The 14,492-nt window shown below is 63.6% G+C and overlaps 3 protein-coding genes across 4 annotated transcripts in view; 1 reads left to right on the top strand and 2 right to left on the bottom strand.

Moving 5' to 3' along the window:
• PGGHG (protein-glucosylgalactosylhydroxylysine glucosidase) overlaps positions 1 to 4,884 on the top strand; it is a 9,724-nt gene extending 4,840 nt beyond the window's left edge. Inside the window, exons 6-14 of one of the 2 annotated variants that reach the window (XM_042021237.1) lie at positions 167 to 298; positions 570 to 681; positions 1,056 to 1,128; positions 1,562 to 1,698; positions 1,920 to 2,065; positions 2,231 to 2,326; positions 2,450 to 2,547; positions 3,920 to 4,131; positions 4,216 to 4,884. In XM_042021237.1, the coding sequence (XP_041877171.1) occupies positions 167 to 298; positions 570 to 681; positions 1,056 to 1,128; positions 1,562 to 1,698; positions 1,920 to 2,065; positions 2,231 to 2,326; positions 2,450 to 2,547; positions 3,920 to 4,131; positions 4,216 to 4,280 (1,071 nt within the window). In that variant the 3' untranslated portion in view covers positions 4,281 to 4,884. The remainder of the gene's footprint in view (positions 1 to 166; positions 299 to 569; positions 682 to 1,055; positions 1,129 to 1,561; positions 1,699 to 1,919; positions 2,066 to 2,230; positions 2,327 to 2,449; positions 2,548 to 3,919; positions 4,132 to 4,215) is intronic. The other variant, XM_042021238.1, reaches the window with a different exon arrangement.
• Positions 4,885 to 5,913: 1,029 nt separating this feature from the next.
• On the bottom strand, positions 5,914 to 7,315 carry LOC121661270 (interferon-induced transmembrane protein 5-like). Its single transcript, XM_042021243.1, has 2 exons — positions 6,910 to 7,315; positions 5,914 to 6,322 (listed from the first exon to the last, which is right to left on the bottom strand). Exons 1-2 carry the CDS (start codon positions 7,066 to 7,068, stop codon positions 6,104 to 6,106), a joined length of 378 nt encoding a protein of 125 aa, XP_041877177.1. The 5' UTR covers positions 7,069 to 7,315; the 3' UTR covers positions 5,914 to 6,103.
• Positions 7,316 to 10,881: 3,566 nt separating this feature from the next.
• Positions 10,882 to 14,455, bottom strand: LOC121661266 (interferon-induced transmembrane protein 3-like). Its single transcript, XM_042021236.1, has 3 exons — positions 14,314 to 14,455; positions 11,924 to 12,379; positions 10,882 to 11,417 (listed from the first exon to the last, which is right to left on the bottom strand). Exons 1-3 carry the CDS (start codon positions 14,314 to 14,316, stop codon positions 11,232 to 11,234), a joined length of 645 nt encoding a protein of 214 aa, XP_041877170.1. The 5' UTR covers positions 14,317 to 14,455; the 3' UTR covers positions 10,882 to 11,231.
• Between the last annotated feature and the right edge of the window lie 37 nt (positions 14,456 to 14,492).

Here is a 14,492-nt window from a genome sequence, read left to right as displayed (position 1 = left end):
GCGCTGTCCCCAGCCCCGTCCCCAGCCCCTGTCCCCAACGCTGTCCCCAGCGCCGTCCCCAGCCCCTGTCCCCTGCCCTGTCCCCAGCCCCGTCCCCAGGGGATGCCGGGCTGTTCCCGCGGGGCGCAGCACAAGGGGATGTGCTCATGGATGCTTCGCCCGGCAGGGTGCAAAGTTCCCGTGGGAGAGCGCGGCCACTGGCCGGGAGGTGTGTCCTGAGGAGATCTACGGAGCCCAGGAAATCCACGTCAGCGGGGATGTCCTGATGGCCTTCGAGCAGTATTACTGCACCACGCAGGTAAAGGGAGGGTCGCCCCCGATGGCCAGTGGCCGGACACCTGGACGCTGTTGCTGTCCCTTCGCTGAGGAGCTCTGCTCTCGCTGCTCCACAGGCTCCCTCCTGCAGCCCTGCCTCCTCTGTCCTTGCTCCCATGGGCTTCTCAGCATCTTTTTGGCTCAAAGCAGGCCAGTCTCTCCTCTTGCTTCCTCCATCTCCTCAGAGCTCCTCTCCATCCTCCTGCTGACTTTGGGCCTGGCAGAGTCTCCCTCATGGCCCTGTTTTTCCCCAGGACCAGCAGCTGTTCCGGGAGGACAGGGGCTGGGAGCTGGTGGAAGCCGTGGCTCAGTACTGGTGCAGCAGGATGGAGTGGAGTGAGGAGGAGCAGCTCTACCACATCAGAGGTACCTCTGCCGTGGGAATGGGGTGGAAAGCAGAGGTTTGGAGCCACCTGGTCTAGTGGAAGCTGTCCCTGCCCATGGCAGGGGTGTGGAACTGGATGAGCTTTAGGGCAACCCAAACCACCCTGGGATTCCATGACCTGGAGGTCCCCTTCAGGATGAGGTGCCTGCATCCACCAGCCAGAGCTGCATCCCAGCTTGTTCCTCCTTCAGCACCAGCACCACGCATGTTCTCCACTGAGCATCCCACCAGGACTGTGTGGGACCCTGCCAGCAGGATGGTCCCCTTCCTTCAGCCGTGTCCCCGAGGAGGGGCCCAGAGCCACGGCAGCCCCTGGGTGTGCTGAGGTGCGAGGTGTCCCCTCCTGTCCCCCCAGGTGTCATGCCCCCAGACGAGTACCACAGCCAGGTCGATAACTCTGCCTTCACCAACGCCGTGGCCCGGCGCAGGTAACGCTTGGAAAGCCTCCCGGGAGCACCTGGAAGCACGGCCCGGCTCCCTGCTCTTCCACCTGGCACTCCCGAGTGCATCCTTCCTCCCTCTGCTCACAGCCCTCTCCCTGTCGCCCCTCTGCAGTCGGAGGAAGAGCAGGGGCTCCCCCAGCTCCTCCGCCCTGTTCAGTGCCCAGTGAGGCTGAGCGGGGTCTCCCTTCACAGCGGGGCTTCTCCCTCAGCATTCCGTGAGGTGTCCGTGCTGTCAGCCAGCTGGAGACGCCCGCAGCCAGGGGAACGGGCTCCCACCGCCGTGATGGGAGCTCTTAGCCCGGCTCAATCTGTGCCCCCCGTTCTTCCACAGCAGCTTTTTCTGCAGCTCCTTTTGTCCCCTCCCTCCTCTCACTGTCACCCATCCCTGACATAAAACCTTGTTCCTCCTCCTTTCCAGCTTAAATTTTGCTGCTGCCCTGGCTCGGGACCTGCTGCTCCCGGTGCCGGAGGAGTGGGAGGACCGTGCCAGGAAAATCAAAGTGCCCTTTGACGAGGAGAGGAAATACCACCCTGAGTATGACGGCTACAGCCCAGGTGAGCGGGGAGGCAGTGGCAGCAGCCCACGGATCATACTTTTAATCCTGGGAGGATCAGAATTCCGACCGGTTCAGACTTGGGAATGGTAAAAGAAGAGTCCCTGCTCTTGCTGCAGCGCATAGAGCTGGGCTCAGGGTGGTTTTCCTGCCTCACTGGATTGTTTCTCATCAGCGGGCTCAAAAACTCAGGAAATTTGGGAACTGTCCCTGTCTGACCAGCCCTGTCCCCAGGTGAGCCAGTGAAACAGGCCGACGTGGTCCTGCTGGGCTTCCCACTGATGCATCCCATGAGTGCCGAGGTCCGGAGGAACGACCTGGAGATGTACGAGCCCGTCACCGACCCGGCCGGGCCGGCCATGACCTGGGTGAGGAGAGGGCAGGGCCCAGCCTGGGACTGACCCCCGGGGGGGGTGTCCCCATCCAGGGGACGCTGCAGAGCTGGGACGTGCCCTGGAAGTGTTTGCCCCGGGTCGGAGGGGTGGCGGAGGCGGCGCTGCTCCGCTGCGCTGCCACCTTTCCCTCTCCGGCAGAGCATGTTTGCCGTGGGCTGGCTGGAGCTGAAGGAGCTGCAGAGAGCCCGGAGCCAGCTGCAGAAGTGCTTCAGCAACATCACAGAGCCCTTCAAGGTGAGCAGCGGGGCTGCAGAGCCCTCCTGCTCCCGGGCGGGTGACGATGGGATTGAAACCCACAAAACCGCCCGGAGCATCCCAAACCAGCTCCTGCATCATCTCTTTCTCGTGCTGGAGCAGGTCTGGGTGGAGAACTCGGATGGGTCGGGAGCTGTGAACTTCTTGACGGGGATGGGTGGATTCCTGCAGGTCGTCCTCTTCGGCTTCACGGGGTTCAGGTGAGACCTGCTGTGTCACTTTTAACTCCCGAGCAATGCTGGCCCCTTCAAATGTCCCCGTCTGGCTGGAGGGAAGGCGGGAACAGGTAGGAGGCTCGTGGTCCCAGGTCACTTTGGGGAAGCAAAACGCCATTCCCTAAGCCTGCTCTGCGGCTCAGCAGCAACATCACCCCGTCTCCTTTGGATGTGGTGAGGGAGCACCTCCTGCAGCCTTGCTGTGGGCTCCCTGCTCACATGTGGCTCTGGGAGCCTCCCTGCAGGGAGGTGCTGAGCAGGCATCGCCTCAGCTTTAAAATATCCTGGGAAAACACGGAGCTGCTCATGTAATTTCAGAGCTGTGGTGGTTCCCACCCTGGAGCCACCATCTCTTCAGCCTGTTCCTGGTTTAACTGAGGCTGGATCCAGCCTTTTGGTTCCCGGTGAAAACTTCCAGCCCTAACTATGTGTTTTTACTCTCTGTGTGTGGCCAGAGCTGCTGGGAAACCCACCCCGTTCCTTGGCAGAGCTGGGTGCGAGCTGCAGTATTCCCAGCTGGAAACCTCGGCTTTGGCTGAGCTGGGAGGTCTCCAGGCGCCCGGTGGGTGCCGGCTCGGGCCCCTCGTGGCACCGGCTCAAGCCACGGCTTTGGGGCTCCGGCCAAATTCCAGAGGCGGCGGCGACGTCGTGCGGCCACGCTGCCGCCTGTCCCGCCGCGGGACACGGATCCTGCGCAGCGCTGGGGCTCCCCAAGCCTCCCTCGAGCCCTCTCCGGTCCCTCAAGCCCTCTCAGCACTCTGGTGCGCCGGGATTTGGGTCGGAGACAAGAGGGGCCGTTGTTTTTCCTCACCCAGAGCCAACGCCCACCCAGGCAGCTCGGCTTTGGGTCAGGGATGGAGGGAGCGAGCCGGGATCTTGCTCCGTTGTTTCTGGGCAGGGAGCATGACCAGCGGTGCTGGGCTCCCAGCCCTCCATCCCGTGGGAATGGCAGCTGGGGTGGGTGTCTGAGGGTCACCTGCTCCCAGAGGAGCAGGGCGTTCCCGAGGTTTTGCCAGCACGGCTGCTGCTGAAGCCAGGCTCTGAACCGGAGCAGGGAACCGAGCTGCGTTTGTTTTAATATAAAATCCAAGCTTACGGAAACCCCAGGTCCCAGCCGTGGAACTGGGATGGGACAGGAGTGCCCTGGGGTGGGCTGTGGAATCACAGCCCCAGTAGCTCCTCTTCAGGTGCTCCATCGGGGTGTTCGGGATTTGCCCGGGGATCCCCGGGTGCACCGAGGACCCTTTCGGACTCGTCTGGGGTGGTGATGCCTGGAGAGGTGGCTGCTCCCCCAGCCCGAGCTGGGCTCCTCTGTGGCTCCTGCTGTTCCCACCCCGCCGTGCTCCTGCCTTTCCAGGATCACGAGGTCCGGCCTCCTCTTTGATCCCGCCTTTCCCGACGATATCACCAAGCTGAACATCTCCGGCGTCTCCTACTTGGGCAACAAACTGGGGGTGACCATCACCAGGGAGGAGACCAGGATGGAAGTGACTGAGACCTGCCGGGACCCTCCGGCGTCTGCCCTGGAAGCTGTGCTGGAGTCGGGACAGCGCTTTCCCCTGAGGGAAGGTACGGCAGCGGCGCCCGGATCTGGATCAAATCATTTGGGAAGAAACCATTCCCGTATCTCACATGAGGGGTTTTGTGTTGCAGGGCAGAGCATCTCCTTCCCCACAGCGCCCGGATGGATCCAGAGGTCCCCCGGCAGGACCCCCTAAACCTTGGCTGATCCGGGCATTGCCCCTTGGAGCAGCAGACCTGGGATGCTGGGGGTGGGGAAAGGTAACAGTGGGTGGAGAGGGGGTGCCAGGCTGTGCCAGGAGGCCTTTGCCCCCCAGGACTGTGTGTGCCACCTGTCGCTGTGGCCCCGGGGGTCGGTGGCTGGAGCTGTCACCATGGCCAGAGCGGTCACCGCGTCAGAGCCCCCCACTGCCCTCCACACATCTCTTACTCGGCACAGGAGAGGAAACCCAGCCTGAAAACGACCATTTCAGATGTGTTTTCTAAACACCCAGGAGCTGTCTGTGCTCTCAGGTGTTTGTGTTTGTAAGGAAGCCCCTTCCTGACTCCAGGATCCTGACTCCAGCCCCTCCAGTGTGTCCTGCCCCACTCCTCACCTTCCCCCCGCTTTGCTCTGTGGGCTCAAAGGCTGTGGAGGCTCAGCCAGCGCTGTTCCACCAGATGAGTGATGTTTTGGCACTGAGTATTACCCCAAGATGTGCAGCCGAAAGCCTTTTAGCCCCGTGTTGGCAGCACACAGCTCCTTCCCCATTGTTTGTTGTGCAACATCCCTTACGTGTTCTTACACCCTTATCTGCATTATTTCCCCTCTTTTCAAGCGGTTTTGGTGTGAAATCCTTTCTCGCCTGGCGTCTGAGGGGCTGCAGGAAGCCCGGACGGCAGTGATCTGTAGAACCACCCTGCCAGATGGTGGCAAGGGCAGCATTTTTCCGGGCCCGGAGCTGCTGTGGGTTTGCTCAGGGCGTTGCTGGTGTCACGGAAATCCCAAGAATTGCTGCGCCTGCACAGGGCGGGCGTGGCACCCCCCGCCCCGCACTCTGGGCTGCGCAGCATCCCTGTCCCGGGGAGGGCAGGACAGCCCCGGGTGGAAGCAGGGAGTGCCCAAGGCGTTCCGTGCCCCGCGGGGTCTGTCCTGGCCAAACCGACCCCAGGAATCTCGGCCCGGTTTATAAAAAGCCCCGCGGCTGCTCCGTGCCCCGAAGCATCTGGGACTGCTTAGGGCTGGAGCAGCGACTCTCCCGCTGCCGTGTAATTACTTGGGGCCTGCTCCGGCCTCATTAGAGCCGCCGGCCCCTAATTAGAGGCAACTCTTGGCAGGAGAAAGGGACCACGATGTCCCCAGCCCCGTCACTGCGCCCGGATTGGGATTTGGATGGCGCTGGGATAAAGCCCAGCTCTGAGCCAGGGCTAGTTGGCAGTAAAGGGGGTTTATCCTCAAAAAAGGGGTCCTTTAGTCCCAAAATGAGCCGTCTCCAGCCCAGGCAGGGAGAGCAGGGAGCAGTGGGGGTGCATCCCAACTCCCCCCCGTCCTGGCTGGGACTGGCTGGGGATGTCTGCGTTGCTGTAATGAGTTCGCAGGTCTCAGCTCCCCTTTGGGGTGGGGAGGTGACAGCCCATTTTCTTCATCCTGTCCCCACGAGGCCCGGGAGCAGCTCTGCTTCCTCCCCTCCTCGGTCCTGGGGCTCCCTGTGGCCAGAGGTGGCCCTGAAGGCTGTGGGAATGATGGTGTCACCCGGCTGCCAGGAGCCCGATCAGAGCCCAAAATCCCTATTTACGTTTTCCCTTTGGCACCCCCCTGTCCCTTTCCACACCCAGAAACTCGCGCTCAGTGAAGCGTTTAATGACTAAACAGTGATCATGGAAGCTGGGGCTCCATGTGAGGTCACGGGAGGTGAAAAAAACCCCCACAGGACAAAGAAAAATGACTCTGCCCTCACAGCGGGGTGGCAGAGAGGGGTGGTGGCCTTTTGGGCGGCCGCCAGCGAGGCAGAGGAGGTTCCGCCAGCCCTTCACCCCTGGCTCACTGGTCCTCGTCGTCGCTCCCGCTGAACTGGTAGGTGAAGAAGCCGACGGACTCCTGGGCCAGCTTGGAGAGGTGGATGACACCGGTGACAATGAGGGCACCGAGCAGCAGCGGCAGCACCACGCTGCCCGCCGTGGCCAGGGCGTTGTAGCAGCGCGCCTTGGAGCTGAAGTGCCGAGCAGCTTCCACGTCCCCGGACACTTTCCGATCCCGAGCCTGCAACAGCCGGGGAGAGCCCCTTCCCTCAGCCCCTTCCCTCATCCCCTTCCCTCAGCCCCTTCGTGCTCCAGGGCTTTGTCCCCCTTGCAACCCACAATTCATCCATCCATCCACCCATCCATCCATCCGTCCGTCCGTCCGTCCATCCGTCCCAGGCTGCTCCTGCTCCCCTCCAGCCCCGCATTCTTCCCCACTCGTGTTTTCCCTCCTGCTTCATCCAGAGCCTCTCTGGCTCCAGCCGCTGCTCGTCTGCGTCTTTCTGCAGCTCTAGCTGCTCCTGCCAGAGGGGCTGGAGGTGCCACGGCCCCCACGGCCCTTTTTAGGATGAAGCAGCTGCTCCTCGGGTGGTGGGCAGGGGGCTGTGGTTATCCGGGGCTGTCCCACAACCTCCGGAATCAGTGGCAGGAAAAGCAGGGAGGATTCACCAGCAGCAGGTGTCACCTGCCTGTGGAGAGCGTGGGGATCTGCCCGCCCGGGAGTTATCCCGAGTGCTCTGTGCCTCCGCGGGCATCCCTCCCCGGCCGTCCGCGTGGGGCGGGATTCCCGGAGCCCCCCGGGCGCTCGGGTGCCGCCGGTGCCGGTACCTTGACGGCGAAGGCGAGCGCCACGAAGCCCAGGCAGCAGAAGTTCATGTAGAGGGTGTTGAAGATGGCCCAGACGAGGTGGTCGCGGGGCGCGGGGGCGGCGGGGGACGAGCCCCGCTTGGGGGGCGGCCGCTCCTCCCGGGGATACGAGGTGTCCATGGCCACCGAGAGGGGCACCGCGGCTCCGGCAGCCTCGGGGCAGCGCGGCCGGCGCCCCTTTTATACCCCTGCTCCGCTAAATATAAACCTGGGAAATTACAGCCCTGAGGCGTGCGGTTGTCCCACGGGCCGGGCTGGGAGAACGGCTGGGATGGCGAGGCCACGGGCTTTTTATAGCCAGCCTTCCTCCCGGGATGAGGAGCACGGGTGGCTCCAGCGTGACTCGGACGCCGCGGGAGGGTCACTCCGAGGACCACCACGGCGCTGGCCGGCACAGGTACCTCCAGCCCCACCCTCCAGGTGTGCTGGGCAGGCCAGAGCCCCCCTCGGCAGCACCTTTGGGCTGCCGGTGGGATGAAATGGGAAGCTGATGTGGGAAGGTGGAAGAGCCACATCCACGGGACTCCGCAGCAGCGGGGGGGAGACGGGGCTGCAGCGTGGGGGGCGTGGGCAGCCAAAACACACGGAGGGGCCTTAATTTCCTTTTTCTGCCGTGCCCAAGGTGTTGGGAAGGAACTTCCCTGGGATGTGGGCTGGAAGCGCTCTGCTCCGCGGCAGGATGGAGGCAGAGAGGGGAGGGAGAGGAGGAGGACGCCACAAAGATGCCCGAGGACCCTCTGCGGCGCCCCGCGGTGAAAGAGGTGGCAGCGAGGGGGGTGGGCGGGACGGACTCTCCTGGGGGCAGCGGTGACCCACAGGTGTGTCACAGGTGCCAGGAAGGGCGTGAGCAGAGCAAAGAGCGGGGGCTGCCCCCCACGCCCCGTCCCCTCCCGCGGCTGTGCGGGGACACCCGCGGAATGGACAGCGAGGGGACGGGGGGTCACACCCATCGCCCCCGCGCCCCGTTTTGGGGGCAGGAGGAGGGGGGAAGCACCCCGCGGGTGGGGCCAGGCCAGGAAGCACACTCAGGGTGGTCCTGTGTGTGGAGATGACGATGGCGGCGACGATGATGATGATGATCACCACGACGACGGCGACCACCACGGAGCAGATGATGTTCGCCATCCTGGCGCGGTCGCCGTGACGCCGGGCACACTCCAGGTCCCCCACCAACTTGCAGTCACGGGCCTGGGGGGCAGTCGGGGGGCTCAGTGTGTGGGGGACAGGCTGGGGGGCCAACCCAGCCGGGGGTGGCCTCAAGGTTGTGCTGGGACCCCAGGGACGTGTCACCAAGGGCAGGGGTGAGGACCGGGGTGGTGTCAGGGAGGGCTGGGGGTGTGGGGACAGGACTGAGAGGTGCCGAGGTGAGGGAAAGGTCCGAGTCGGGCTGGGTCGAGGGGTCCCGGGTCGGGTTGGGTTGGGGGGTCCCGAGCTGAGGAGGGAGTCGGGAAACGCCGGGGGTCCCGTGCCGGGCTCAGTCGGGGGGTCCTGGGAGGAGCTGGCTGGGGGGTCCGTCTGCGTGGGGGTGCCGGGGCCGATCGGGACTGGATCCGGGGTGCCTGGTGAGGGTCCCCGGTTCGCCCCTCACCACGACGGAGCAGACGAGCGCGGGGAAGCCGAGGCAGCCCAGCCCACCTCCCGCGCACCGCAGCAGCACACTGAACACCGACCAGAGCACGTAGTCCCGGGGCTGCGGGTCGGACCGGGGGCCGGGGGGGGCCGCCCCCGCCCGGAGGACCGCAGTGGGACGGACACGTCCGCCTGCCTAGGCTCCGTGACCGGGAATGAACGCCTGGAACGGGAACGGAGCGCGCTCAGGGCGGGGGACCGGCCCCGCACCGCCCCGCAGGGGGAGGGGGGCACGGCCCTCGGGACCCCCATCCCGCGCAGCCCGGGGGTGCAGGGCAGCTCTGGGGACCCGGAGGGGCTTCGGGGGACTTGGGAGGCTCTGAGGGGACTTGAGGAGAGTTGGGGATGTTGGAAATGATACGACTTCTAATCTTTTTTATGTAACTTTAGTCAGGGGTTTGTTCGCCTTCGCCCGGGGAGAGGGGAGTTCAAGTTTCTCTTGGAAAAGAGAAGTTTCTTTGTCCGCCGGGAGAGGCCCGATGATCTGAACATGCACAGATCGGGAGCAGCCAGAAGATACAGAGGAGAGAAGCGGCCAGTAGCGAACATTAACCAGCATCAGTCCCCTGGCGTGGTCGGGGACACGTGGGCTGGGAAATTGATCGGTGAGAGAAGCGAACAATGAGGACCAAATTATCACCGGAGGCGAAGGGATCAAGAACCAACAGGAGATCGAGTACTAAGAACTGTGCAATTTTAAGACCGGTGAACGAGGATTTCTTTGGGGTTTTGTCTGTATAGATATGGGAAACGTCAGGTAAGGAGCTATGTGTGGATGGGATGTTCTCCATGGCACGTCCTGGCCAGAACAAAGTCATGCCTGATTCTCTGCCTCTACAAACATCGTGCTGGAGGGGTTTTATTCTCTTCCCGGGTTTCGGTGACAGATGGGCTGGGGGGAGCTCTCCATGGCAGCCCCGAGTGGCCACAGGCAGGAGGGAGGGAGGCTTTGGGCTGGGAAAGGGTCGATTTTTTTCCATGTTGGCTTGTGTGGGGCTGCCCTTTGGATTTGTGCTGGAAGCTGTTGATGAAAACAGGGAGAAGGAGGAAGAGGGGATCTTGGAGCGATGGCGTTTGCTGTCCTGAGTTCCCATTGGATGTGCTGGGGTTTGGGCAGGCCGAGCCTGGGGCCGGGCAGGCAGCAGATCCTGCTTGCAGCGAGGAGCCCGTGTCTTCCAGGAAAAAGCGAGCAAAAAATGATTCACCAGAGGCTCAGTGCCAGGGATCCTGCAACAAATATCGGCTGTGTTTGTGAGTGGGATTTCAGACATCTTACGAGTGCGGTGTCCTGGCAGGAGCCCGATGTTCGCGGGGCGAGGGAAAAACAGGGTTTTGTTCCCATCCCTGCGGGGCCCCAGCCTCGAGGACCGGGGTCTGCCGAGGGTGAGGAGTGCGAAGGGGAAGGGGGAAGCCAGGCCAGATGCATAGCTGAGGCTCTGCCAGATGGGCTGCGGCCAGGATTTTCCACGAAGTCCCTGCCGAGGTCACTCCAGGCTCCGCCGGAGCCGGGCAGGGGGTGGCACGTGCGGCAGCCCGGAGGCGCAAGGATCGCTGCCCTGCCAGCCCTTCCAGCCGGGTGACAGGGACGGCTGGTGCTTGGTGTGGCTTCCTCCGGCTATAATTCCCTCCCCTGTGGTATGAGGAAGGAATTGGGAGCATAAATGGGAGGAAACTGGTGGGCTGGAATGAGTTTAATAGCGAAAGCAAAGGCGCATGCCAGCGAAGCAAGACACGGAATTCATTCCCTGCTTCCCGTTGCAGGCAGATGGGCAGTTGTTCCCAAGAAAACCGGGCTCCAGGCAAGCAGGATGGGGGCTGTGAGCCATAGCAGGATCCCAAATCGCCTGGCTGCAGGGGAGAGCCATGGAATCCAGCCCCAGTGAGGGGATTTGGGATGGACCCGCAGCACCCGCCGGCCCCTTCCCTCTGGGAGCCTCTCCAGCCCCGCTGCCCCACACAATCCCATTCCAGCTCATATCCTGCTCAAGCCCTTTGCACATCCTGCCCCACCAAAGCCAGCTTGCCCTCAGCCCCTCCTGAGGGCCGGTGAGGATGGGGGTGCTCCCGGTGACACCCCGGCAAGGATCAGGTTCCACCTGCATCCTCGGCGTGACCCTTCACACCCCGTATGGATGCAGTATCCAGGATCGTGGAGCCTGGTGTGTCCCCCGAGCTTTGTCTCTGTGATGAGGGACAGTTTCCCCCTCCCTCAGGCACATCCCACGGGCTGATATTGTTTGTCATCTGGCCAAGCTGCGGAGGAACACAAAACCACTTCCCTACGATACGAAACCAAGATGGGGCAAAAGTAAAAGAGACCTTTATTTCAACGAGGTTTCTCTGAACCAGGTGCTTCTCCTCGGGATTATTTTGAGGCAGTTGGGGCTCCAGACCCAGAGCAAAGCAGCAAACAGGCAACAGCGGGGTTGGGGGTGCTCAGCTCCTCCCTGGTGTCCGTCCCCAGACACCTCCAGCGAGGGCCCCACAAAAGCTCCGAGCAGCGAGGGAAGAGGGACAGCACGCCAGCGGGCTCCGGGGGAGCACGTGGATTGTCACTCTGCAGTTTTGGTGACCGGAAGACACTCCCCGGCTCCGAGGGCTGAGGGGAACTCGGAGGGGAGGGGGAATGCACAGCTCTCGCGGCAAGGAGGGGACTAAGTGGGGCCGTACGGGTAGCGATGCATCCCTCCGATGGCGCCGGAGACGATCAGGGCCACGACGGTGACAACAATGACGACGATGAGGATGTTGATCACCAGGGCCGTGATGTTCAGGCACTTGGCCGTGGAGCCGTAGCTCAGTGCCCCGCTGTAGTCACCCAGCACTTTGCGGTCCCTGGACTGGGGGGAGGCAGAGGCAGAGGCAGAGTCAGTGGGGCTGGGCGGGGGCACCCCGGGGTCTCAGGGCTGCGGGAGGGTGGGAGAGGTGCTGGAGGTGCCAGAGAGGGCTGAATCCCCCCAAAACGCCGGGGATACCCTGAGGTGCCCACTGCCCCTTCGTGGACCACTGACCCCCCCAAATCCCTGCCGTCTCCAGAGCTTCCAGCCAGGACTCTGTGGGGTCAGTGGTCCATGAAGAGGGAACTCTGTGGGGTCCATGGGGCACCCTCTGGTCTGGAGTCTGTGGGGTCCATGGGACACCCCTGAACTGAGGCTCCCTGGGGTCCATGGGTCTCCCTGGGGCCGGGGGCTCAGTGGGGTCCACGGGGGCTCAGTGGGGTCCACGGGGCATCCCGGGCTGGGGGCTCAGTGGGCTCTATGGGCGTCCCTGAGCTCGGGGACTCCGTGGGGTCCCCGGGGCCGTCCCCACCCCCGGTGCCCTCCCGGTGCCCCCCCGAGCTCCCCACCTTGACGGAGAAGACGAACGCCAGGAGGCCGAGGCAGCAGAAGTTGCCGTACAGGGTGGTGAAGAGGGACCACACCAGGTGGTCCCGGGGCGGCGGCTGCGTCTCCTCCACCATCACCGTCGTGCTCCGGGGCAGCTCCTCCATGCTCACGTCCGCCGGCAGCACCTCGTACGGCGGCAGCGACTGCTGCATGCCTCCGGCTGGGGGACACCAGAGGTGGCACCTGGGGGACACGTGGTTGTCCGGGAGGTGGAGGCACGGCGGGGCGGGTGCACTGGCGGTGGTTTCGTTTCCCCGAGATTCAGGACGGAGCGGGAAGAGGCGGCCCCTCCGGACCCCGCTGTGAGGGGGAAGGAGGCTCCTCCTCCGCCGTGGGAAGAACCCCGGACCCGCTGTCAGGAAAATCCACCGGCGCCAGAGGTTTATGTCCAAAAGGGAGACAGAGGACTCCTCCAACTTTATTCGAATAAAAGGAGAGAGTGCACCGGGGCACAGGCTCGCGGGGTTCTCTCTCGGTTTTGGGGGACGCAGCCTCCTTTAATCCCAAACCCCCGGCCGCACGTTGCTCTCTTCCTTTCCCCGTTGGCTGCGGTAGCAGGAAGGTGCAGCCTTCCCGAACCGCCTGCCCCACATGCCAAGGTCAGGAGTTCACGCCTGTGCAGAGCCCTGTCTCCCTGAGCAGCCACGCCGTCCGCGCCCGGGGACGAACCGGCTGCCCGAAGGCAGCACAGACGCTGGGACCCATTGCAAAGACACCCGTGCCCCCACCCACGGAATTGTTCGTGAAGACATTGGCACACGTTTCCTCTCCCCGCTGTCCTCCTTCCCTGCTCTATCCCTCTCCTTACCCCTTTCCCCGCTTCTTTCTTTGCCCCCTCACTGCCCGCTTCTTTCCTTGTCTCCATCTTTAGCTGTTCTTTGCCCCCTTTTTGCTTCACCGTTTTCTTTCCCTTTTCTTTCTTTACCCCCTGGTTTCCCTGTCCCTTTCCTTGTCCCCTTTTTTGCCCCCTCTCCCCCCTTTATCCTTTACCCCATTCTTTCCCGTCTTTTTTCCTCCCTTACTTGTGCCTTTCTTCCCTCTTCCCCTGCGTTGCCCCTCTTTGCCCTTTTTTTCCTCACTTCTTTCCCTCTCCCTTTCTCTGCCCCCCTTCATTGCCCCCTTTTTACCCCCTTTTTCTTTCCCCTGCTATCTGTACCCCCTTCTCTTCCCTCCCTCTTTCCCTGTCCCTATCTTGTCCCTTTCCTTGCCCCCTCCCAGGCAGCCACCTGGGGACAACCGTGAGCATTTTGGGGTGCGTTTGGGACAACAGGCCCTAAGGCAGAGTCCTCTCCACGTGGCACCGGGACCCCTGTTGGCACTCCCACCCCCCACTGCCAGGGCTTGGATTCTCGGTGCCGACGGGATGCAGGTTGCTGCTCCCGGAATTTTTTTGGAGGAAGTTTCTCCTGGGTCCCACAAATACAGGGTGAGGCCGGGAGGTACCACTTCTTGGAGATGCCATTTGGGATCCCTGGAAAGCTCCGCTTCCCGAGGGCTGCGTCCCCTTAAAGGAATCCCCCTCCCGGGCTTCACGGTGTGAGAGTGCTCGAGCTGTGTTAATGCATCGGAATCCGCAGGACACGCTGGCCCGTAACATCCTGCCGGCAATTCTGGGAATGTTTCTGATTAAACAAACCGGACAAGGATGGCCCCGCCCTGGAAACCGGGATTTGGTTTCTGGGAATCGCAGCCCAGGGCGCTGGTGCCCTCTAGTTTTCCCAGCCGTGAGTGTTATTTTTTCCTTTAGTAACAGATCTCTCCCGTCTTTTTGCCCCTAGCCCGAGCCGCAGCAAGGAGGGGACACAGCCTGTGGAATGGGACAGGAGGGAAAAAGTCCCACTGTTTCTCACCCCTGAGCAGCAGAGGGAAGAACCAGCCCGCACATCAGTGCAGTGAGTTGTGGGCGGCCTCAGCCCGGCTGAGCAGAGGCGGCCGGGCGGGGCACAGAGCCGTGGCCCCCGGGGCCCCTTGCATCCAGCCAGGGGGATCCTGGGGATCCAGCCCCCACGGGGCTCCTGAACCCAGTGAGTGCGAGTCGGGGGGTCGCATCCAGCGGGGGGATGATTCCGGGGATCCCGCACTCATCTTCCCGGGGTGATTCCGGGGATCCCGCACTCATCTTCCCGGGGTGATCCCGGGGATCCCCGCACTCATCGTCCCGGGCTGATCCCGGGGATCCCGCACTCATCTTCCCGGGCTGATCCCGGGGATCCCGCCCCCGATCCCGGGGATGCCGCCCCCGATCCCGTGGGATCTCCGCGGGTCCGGGGGGGCCCGTGGGTGCGGGTAGCGCCCCCCTGCGGACCGCGCTGGGCGCTGCAGCCCCCGCCGCTGCCAAGCGGGAACGTACCATCCTCGCCGCCGGGGGGAGGAGTCGGGGGGCGGCCCCGCCGAACCCCGCGTCACCAAACGCGCCGATCCCTCCGTCTCCGCGGCACTGAGACCCCGCTCGGCTCCGTCTCGCCGCCGCCGCCCCGCTCTCCCTCCGCGCGGCGCCGGGGACAGCGCCGGGGGCACGGCGCCCCCCCC

This window comes from Corvus kubaryi, unplaced genomic scaffold (assembly GCF_017639235.1).
Source record: "Corvus kubaryi isolate FWS band 111438036 unplaced genomic scaffold, C.kubaryi_AGA036_p1.0 37130, whole genome shotgun sequence".
Taxonomy (NCBI): Eukaryota; Metazoa; Chordata; class Aves; order Passeriformes; family Corvidae; genus Corvus; species Corvus kubaryi.
This window is presented reverse-complemented; position numbering and strand designations above follow the sequence as displayed.

Coding starts and splice junctions, on each gene's coding strand:
- LOC121661270 (XM_042021243.1), bottom strand. CDS start 7,068: ATGGACACCTCGTATCCCCGGGAGGAGCGGCCGCCCCCCAAGCGGGGC. Junction 6,323..6,909: donor CGCTCGCCTTCGCCGTCAAG/GTACCGGCACCG, acceptor CGGCTGTTGCAG/GCTCGGGATCGGAAAGTGTC.
- LOC121661266 (XM_042021236.1), bottom strand. Junction 11,418..11,923: donor CGTTCGTCTTCTCCGTCAAG/GTGGGGAGCTCG, acceptor GCCTCCCCCCAG/TCCAGGGACCGCAAAGTGCT.